This window comes from Scleropages formosus, chromosome 17, assembly GCF_900964775.1.
Source record: "Scleropages formosus chromosome 17, fSclFor1.1, whole genome shotgun sequence".
Classification (NCBI taxonomy): domain Eukaryota; kingdom Metazoa; phylum Chordata; class Actinopteri; order Osteoglossiformes; family Osteoglossidae; genus Scleropages; species Scleropages formosus.
The window spans coordinates 3,431,433-3,439,283 of NC_041822.1; the positions used below are offsets into that span (position 1 = coordinate 3,431,433).

The 7,851-nt window shown below is 42.4% G+C and overlaps 1 protein-coding gene across 1 annotated transcript; it reads right to left on the minus strand.

Annotated features, from left to right (window-relative positions):
- Nucleotides 1-4,580: 4,580 nt before the first annotated feature.
- Nucleotides 4,581-7,851, minus strand: LOC108938970 (chymotrypsin-like elastase family member 2A). The gene is made up of 8 exons (XM_018760000.2): nucleotides 7,812-7,851; nucleotides 7,197-7,285; nucleotides 6,617-6,714; nucleotides 6,072-6,200; nucleotides 5,650-5,786; nucleotides 5,343-5,488; nucleotides 4,784-4,936; nucleotides 4,581-4,650 (listed from the first exon to the last, which is right to left on the minus strand). The coding sequence occupies exons 1-8, from the start codon at nucleotides 7,849-7,851 to the stop codon at nucleotides 4,633-4,635; spliced, it is 810 nt and encodes a 269-aa protein (XP_018615516.2). The 3' UTR covers nucleotides 4,581-4,632.

A 7,851-nucleotide genomic window follows, 5' to 3' on the forward strand; every position in this document is an offset into this window, starting at 1 on the left:
TACCTCTGAGTAAGTACTACAGAAAGCGAATGAGAGGAAAGAGGTCTCCTAGAAAACACTTGTGGAATGACTTCAATAGATTCTGGACACCCTTCTATTGATTTCTGTCCACCATAGAGGACACAAAGTTTTAAATGTATCCCTGAAACCATACATGGTACAATGCTCCATCCTAATGTATCTTATCGCAGATATTCTATGCAGCCTATATTAAACTTTACATTTGTGTTTTTCCACCACTGAACCTCTAATGACCTGTTGGCTAATTTTGTGCACAATAGCCCTTGTGCCATTACATAGATATCATTTCTATGGTTTGAAAAGATGCCTCATCTTTTGGGGTAAAGCTTGGGCAACTTCCTGGAAATCTAAGATTTCTAATAAATTTTTGGCTGGATCTTAGGAGGGTTGTATTGGTTTGAAAATTTTCTTGTGCTTATTACTGTCAGGATCCCTGAGGATCAAACTGAGCCATGCTGACATACTGTATCTGGACTCAATGAAAACAGAATTCCCAGCACTCTAAAGGAATCAGCTCTTTACTTTGTTTTCTTGGCAATCTCATTGCGATTCTCATTCCATGTTTACTCACCTGTTTCCCAAGTCTTATTCTCAGTGTTTGTACTCTAGTACAAAGCTCCAGTCCTGTCTGCTCTTCCATGCTCTTGTCCCAGTCCTGTGTCCCTGCCCAGTCCAAATCGTGTTTCCGTGTACTCAGAGTACTGTGTACTCTGTGTTCCCATTATTAGAACATTCCGCGTATCTCTTTGTTCAATGTTTCTAGTCTCACTTTGGACATACAGTATATATACACACACACACACATTTTCAGAACCGCTTGTCCCACACAGGGTCGCGGGGAACCGGAGCCTACCCGGTAACACAGGGCGTAAGGCCGGAGGGGGAGGGGACACACCCAGGACGGGACGCCAGTCCGTCGCAAGGCACCCCAAGCGGGACTCGAACCCCAGACCCACCGGAGAGCAGGACTGTGGTCCAACCCACTGCGCCACCGCACCCCCAGTGTGTGTGTGTGTATATATATATATATATATACTATGGGTTTGCAGTGGATGTGCCATAAACTACTGTGCATTGTTTCATACATTTACCCTTGAAATTACACGTTTTTGTGCTTTTATGGTTGTCAACATGCAAGTAAAGGAACATGCCTATCTGTGCAGGTTACTGCTACAGCACAAGTACTTATTATGAGTCATTAGTAAGTCACTCTGAAGTATCCCTTTTGCCTGCAGGTCTTCACTGACCTGAGTGACTCATAGTTCATGTAAAAGCCCATGGAGTGAACATTTTTTTCTGTCCAGATCAACCAACATTAATGTGGAGACTAAATACAGAGTCACCAGTTATTTCACTTTTTTATGTGTAATTTATGCAATCGCATGCTGCAATAACAGACTTCTTACAGGCCAAGCAGTCCAGACATGACATCTCTATTGATCTATTGGCTAATTTTGGACAGAGTTGCCCATACGCCATTGCAGAGAAGTATGACCGCTGACATGCCGCTGGATTTTATAGTTGTTGAGCTTTTTTGGGTGCCGATTTTACCTTTATGGCAGATGCTTGTGCAAGGTTAGTAGTTTCTGCAGTTTTTTTAAGAAAATATTTGCATGATCAATTCCACATTCCACAATGTCACTTAAACCTTCTGAATCCTTATACATGATACAACCAGTCTGCCCACATTATATGCAGTAAGGGCTCCCAGAAAGGGATTGCATTGTTAGCATTGCATAATTTGTAACGTTCTCCTTTAAAGTTATCTCAATGAGCACATTCTTACATTTAACCTGAGGACCACGGATAACATAGTAAAAGAAATATTCTCCTTCTCTCTCTCTCTCACTACTTAAATGTAGCTTTCTGAACTGCATTTTTAGACAATTGCTTAGAAAACAATGAATGCACACGGTTAAATAGATATCCAGCAATCTATCTTATAGAGGAAGTAAAGCACGTTGAATCTGCACAGACCTTAAATTACCATATGAACAAATATAGCTCAGCAGAAAAAAAGCAAAGTCATTTAGGAAGCTTGTGTTGGGTTCTGCTCTGTTTTGCCTATGGGAAGATCAATGGTTCACCTCATTTGTCTAATCTCCAGCGTGGCTTGCTGCACTTCTTCATGTGTAAAATGCTGATAAAGGTGGCTGGTTTTCATGTTAATGGTCTTTTTCCTCTTGTTACCCTTTGTGCGTGTGAATATCAGCCTGATAATGATAATCTCGTTGTGTAGGTGCAGTATCTGGGCTGACTGTTCCCATTAAGAGTTAAAGCAGTACAGTGAAAGCTGTGCAGTGCTGATGTACTGTAAGGAGCAGGGATTTCCATTCTCAAGTGATGATTCGTTAATTTTATAACACACTTGCGTACAGAAGTGTGATGCATTTAAGAGAAGGAGCAGAAGAAAGGCAGGTTCTGAACAAGCTTCTCAGCACATTGCTGCGTCTCTGCGGACCCCTGTTGGCAGCTCATGGACTTACACCCTGCTTCAACAGGCCCTTCATCTTTGACTGTAACACACTACAGGCAGTCCCCGGATTACAAACGAGTTACATTCTTAAGTCTGTCTTTAAGTCGAATTTGTATGTAAGTCGGAGCAGTTAGGTATGGTTTGTATATAGCATCAGTTTGTCAGATTAGTATATAGCATATAGTGTATGCATAAAAAACGTGAAACACTTCCAGATGCACTAAAACACACACACACACACACACACACACACACACACACACACACACTTTCAGAACCGCTTGTCCCATATGGGGTGACGGGGAACCGGAGCCTACCCGGTAACACAGGGCGTAAGGGACACACCCAGGACGGGACGCCAGTCCATTGCAAGGCACCCCAAGCAGGACTTGAACCCCAGACCCACCGGAGAGCAGGACTGTGGTCAAACCCACTGCGCCACCGCACCCCCCGCACTAAAACATCTTCAACATAATAATAATAATAATAATAATAATAAATAATAAATGTAACTACAGTATTTATAACAGAGAGAGAGAGGAGGAGAGGTAAAGAGAGAATATGTGTGTATGTGTGTGTCTGTGTGGGTGTCTCTGTGTGGGTGTGTAGGTATTAAAAACATTAAATAAACTTTAATGTTCGCTTTTCCAGTGTTCGGTGGCTTTTCACCTTAATCCAATCATTTAATTACTTCCGCTTTAGTTTCAGTCGTGATTGTTTTCCTTTTCTTTGTAGCCTCACCATCACTTGCATCACATTTACACTTTGGTACCATGGTTAGGAGGGTAGAAACAAAAAAAATAATGCCAAATACAGTAACACACACTAGACACTGTTAACAGCAACGTGGTCCGTGTCATACTGAGCAGGCAGGAGACTGAGGTAGGTGTGTGGACCCAGTTGCGGGATCTTTATTGTTGGTACACAAGGGAACAAGCGAGATTCATGGTCGGGGACAGGCATGGGTTGGTGAATGCGCAAAAGTAGGTTTTGGGGAGAATCCGATGTCATAGTTGAGGAGGCAATGCAGGTGTCGGGAGACATGGCCGTCAGGAGTGGGAACGAGGGAGTGAGGCACTGGAGAGACCTCAATGACCTCAGAGTTTCTCAAATGAGATTCCGCAACCAGGGTGTGCAGGTGCAGCTTCTTTATACCCCGGTGCTGATTTCGGGCAGGTGCGAACGTTCAGAGCGAGGTCGTGGGCGTGACAGTCCAACTGAAAAAACCAAGCCTTTGGCCTACTTCGGGCTCACATACCCATGAGCCGATGGTCCGCTGTAGACGTGCAATGTTTTGATGCGTCGCAAAGTAGTGTCCGTTTCTTATTACGAATCATTGTATGTAACTCGAATTTTTAATATAATAGGCTTTACGGGGGGGTGGTTCGTAGCTACGCGTTGTAGGTAAGTTGGATGTTCGTAACCTCGGGACTGCCTGTATTATGGTAAAAGAAAGATCACAAATTTCTTCAGGTATATTGACGAACATTCATTCATGACATTCATTCTTCATTTCTTCTTGTAATATGTTCTGCATGTGCTAAATGTAATTTGCTTATTGCTTCAGTAAATTGAACTAATGTGCTTATAATAATATAATATTGTAACGATTCGCGTTACAGGTGTTTAGGCGGAAAGATGTGCTTAATGTAAATAATGGGATTATGGGTAAATTGTAAATAACGTGTTAAACCACTGGGGGCACTTCTGTAGAGAATGATGGGGTGACCATGTTTGCCAGTATATAGAAGGTTTTGTATGGGGGCGCTAAGCAGGCTGGGAAGGCCTGCTTGAAGCGCAGGTCCTGGAGGAAACGGGGCCCTCGGACTGAGAGCACTGTTTTCCTGTGTGCCAGCGTTCAATAAAACTGTTTGAGATGAACGCTGCCTCTGCGTCCTTCTTCGCCCCATCCAAACCCAAGGCGCTGAGCGCCACAATATGCTTATAATGTTTATATAATTATATGCCCATCTTGTTAATGTTTTTTTTTTCCCTTACATGTAAAAACATGTGTGCCAGCATGACTGTCTTACCTTCCAGTCTGTTACCGTGGAATGAAGTAAAAAGCTAGACATTTAGTTTGCTCAGTTGTTTATTGGGTTCTGGAAATATAGCAGATGTTTGCTCCAGATGCCTCAGTTGTTGGTCATAACCTAGGAAAACAAACAACCAAATAAAGTTCCGTTAGATTTTTGGGTACTGTGTTGTATTCATGGGCTGTTCTTCAGATCCACTCTCTCCAACCTTTCTGCCACTGTGCTCACTGGGTTAGTGCTGTCACCGTACCTGGTTGATCCAGTCATTGAAAGCAGAGACACGAGTGAAGACGGTGGGCTTCTTTTCGTAGTTGCAGCCCAGGGCAGAGACAAAGCTGGCAATGCCATGGACTTCCCACACACCGTCTGAGTTTTTGCAGTTCAGGGGGCCACCAGAGTCTCCCTGGAAGAAGGGTGACAGAAAGAGATTGTGACATATTGCACATACTGATCGTACTGGAGTCACTCAGACTTAAAATTTTAACATTGCTGTAAAGCTGATCATGGTCAAGTGAGGTCACATTGTACTTAATTGTGTGTTTCTTTTACTTCAATAAAGTGTTCAAAACACAACAAACTCAACAAATAACCAAATATCAAAATACCTCATAGTAAATTCAAATAAAATAACATTTGCAACTTTGCAAAAACCTACATTCTCTCATTTAAAAGGACAGATGCACGAAATGTAACTGTAAACATCTCACTTTCATTGGACAGATTATAAAATTGCCCACCTCAACACCTTTCATAGAGGCACAGTCATCTACATACAACAGCAGATGAACCACTGAACTGACAGAACTTACGTTGCAGCCGGCGACGATGCCGTCTCCTCCTGCGCATACCATGGTGGTCCTGAGGGCAGGGCCCCACCAGTCAGGCTGTGAGCAAACGGCGTGATCCACCACAGGCATCAGAGCCTGCTGCAGCTTGTCTGCAATGGGGCCATTGGCTGGAGCACAAAGTGCAGAAACACACCGAATATTTTTCGCAGATTTTTTTGCCAATATTGATAATGGCAAATGGCAATGACACACACACAGACACGTTTTTCATAAGACATGTTCGAATTTGTATTTATTAAGTTCTCCCTGAAAAGGGAAGGAATCTTACTGTAGAGTCTGCCCCAGCCAGTGATGTAGCAGGGATAGTCATTGGGCAGGATGCTTCCGGAGGACGGGATGCACGCGAGCTGGATGTGGTCACTCAGGGTCACGTGCTCTGACAGCTTGATCAGGGCTATATCATTTCTGCACATGACACATAAGGAGAAAGATAACCAGTGGGCCAAATGTGTGCTTTCTTGCAAAACGGAATTTGTTACAAATTAATTACAAGTATTAAAAGCCGTAGGCTTTGATATTACAAGTATGTTTGTAAATGTTTTCATAAATAACTTGATTATTGTTCATGCTGTTAAGGACGATGCTTTGAAAGTGAAATTTAAATTGAATTTCGAACTTATCAGTAGGCTGGAAGAGTATAAGGGGCTGCATGCAGGAATTTGACAGGTATGCAGTAGAAGGTAGTCATACCCCAGGGCCACAAAAATGGGGTTCCACTTCTCGTTCACAACGATAGTCTCTGGGGTAATGGCATAGGATCCAGGCTCCTCCACAGCCAGGTTGTACTTTCCCACGTACACTCTGTAGGTCAGCTTCGTGCTGCGAGACAAAAGGTCACAAGGTAAAGATATTTGTGAATACTGGGTATGTTTTCACACAGAATTTAAGTTGGTTTATCGTTCAGTTTGATGATTTTGCATACTTAATACGCAAACTTCTGAATGTTATCTCAAGACTCAGTTTAAAAAACTGGGTGCAATCATTGTATAAGTTTAGAGATAAAACGTAGATGTGCTTATATGATTTTGCTCTAAGCCAGACTGGTAGGTATCCTACTCCAAATTCACACTAACTGCAAGCTGCTCCTTGTATGGGGTGTCTTTCATCCCAGCAGACTGAGGTGATGATTGAGTACTACGGAATCTGTGTGGTGGAATGATGTCCTGCCTTAAGCCCTGTGATAGATCCTGGAGCACTTGACATGAAGTGATGCCCGTCTGCCTGAACATTCTTACTTAATGCAGTGAGCAGCAGTCATGACCCAGTTGGTGGCGATCAGGGAGCCTCCGCAGGTATGTCTCCATTCGTTATCCCTCAGGTACTGCAGGGAGATCTACGGGCAGCAGCAAGAGAGAAATACAACTCTTTCATCTTAAAAATGTGAAAGCAAGAAAATTCTTGAAAAGTTCCTTGCATTCAAAATAACCTCATGAAAGCTGCTGGAAAAGGAACCCCTTCACACAATGGCACTTCATATAATCCTCCAAAACCATCATGTGGATAGGTACTCCTTGTAAACTGATTGGAGCACATAATGTCAATGGAATTCTTCACACAGATAAATTACTGCAGAGAAATTAAATTGATTTAAAATTAGCCATTTTGTTTAGAATCCACCCAGCACACTCTCATTATTTTTAATAATAAAACAAGACATCAGCAGTGCTTTCTTTCTGAATATTTTTATGTCTTATTTTTGTCTCGGAAGCCATGACAACAAAAATGTGAAAGGATGAAGCTGTGAGCTCTCCTCTCCTGTGAAAACAACAGCATACAGAGGACAACAACTGAAGGAAAGGGAACGTGAGTATCTACCTGCCAGGGCCAGCTGTAAGGGCGAGCATCTACACCATTGACCACCCGGGTGATCGACGGTTCGATGGGGGGCCTCCCACACCCATAAACTACAAGAACACAGAGGCATTGTGGGTAATCTTTTCTGTAACGTGAAAATCAAGTACACTCTTACTTTCCTCACCTATATGAACAGTGCAGTTATGCATCATAGTGTCATTGTCGCTTATCTTTCCATAATGACTTTCTGTTTGTCTTTGCCTCTGGCAGAAATCATCATGGTTTGAGCAACAAAACAGGAATAACAGTCCATTAACACTCCCCTGGATCTGCCTGTCAAGATGGTTTAGCTAGGAAACAAAAAACTTTAGCAAATTAGAAGTTTTCAGATTTTCAAATTATTCTGCAAAGCAGCTCATCATTTTGATAGTATTAAATGTCATAATTTTCTGTTTTACTATCTCGAGAAAAGCTTTCATTCTAAGTTACAAAAAATTAGAAACGTCCCATGGTGATGATTTCCGGGTCTCACAATGAATAAGTTATTAAGAAATGTGAAAACTTATAACACCTTGAAAATACAAAATTAAGCATTTTAAACAAATCCATATGCAGGCAGTTGGAAAACGTCCTTACCGCTGACGAAGAGGAGTGAGGTTAAAACAATTGGGATCAT

Coding starts and splice junctions, on each gene's coding strand:
- LOC108938970 (XM_018760000.2), bottom strand. CDS start 7,851: ATGATCCCAATTGTTTTAACCTCACTCCTCTTCGTCAGCG. Junction 5,787..6,071: donor CCCATTTTTGTGGCCCTGGG/GTATGACTACCT, acceptor TGTCATGTGCAG/AAATGATATAGCCCTGATCA. Junction 5,489..5,649: donor TGGCTGGGGCAGACTCTACA/GTAAGATTCCTT, acceptor TTTGTGCTCCAG/CCAATGGCCCCATTGCAGAC.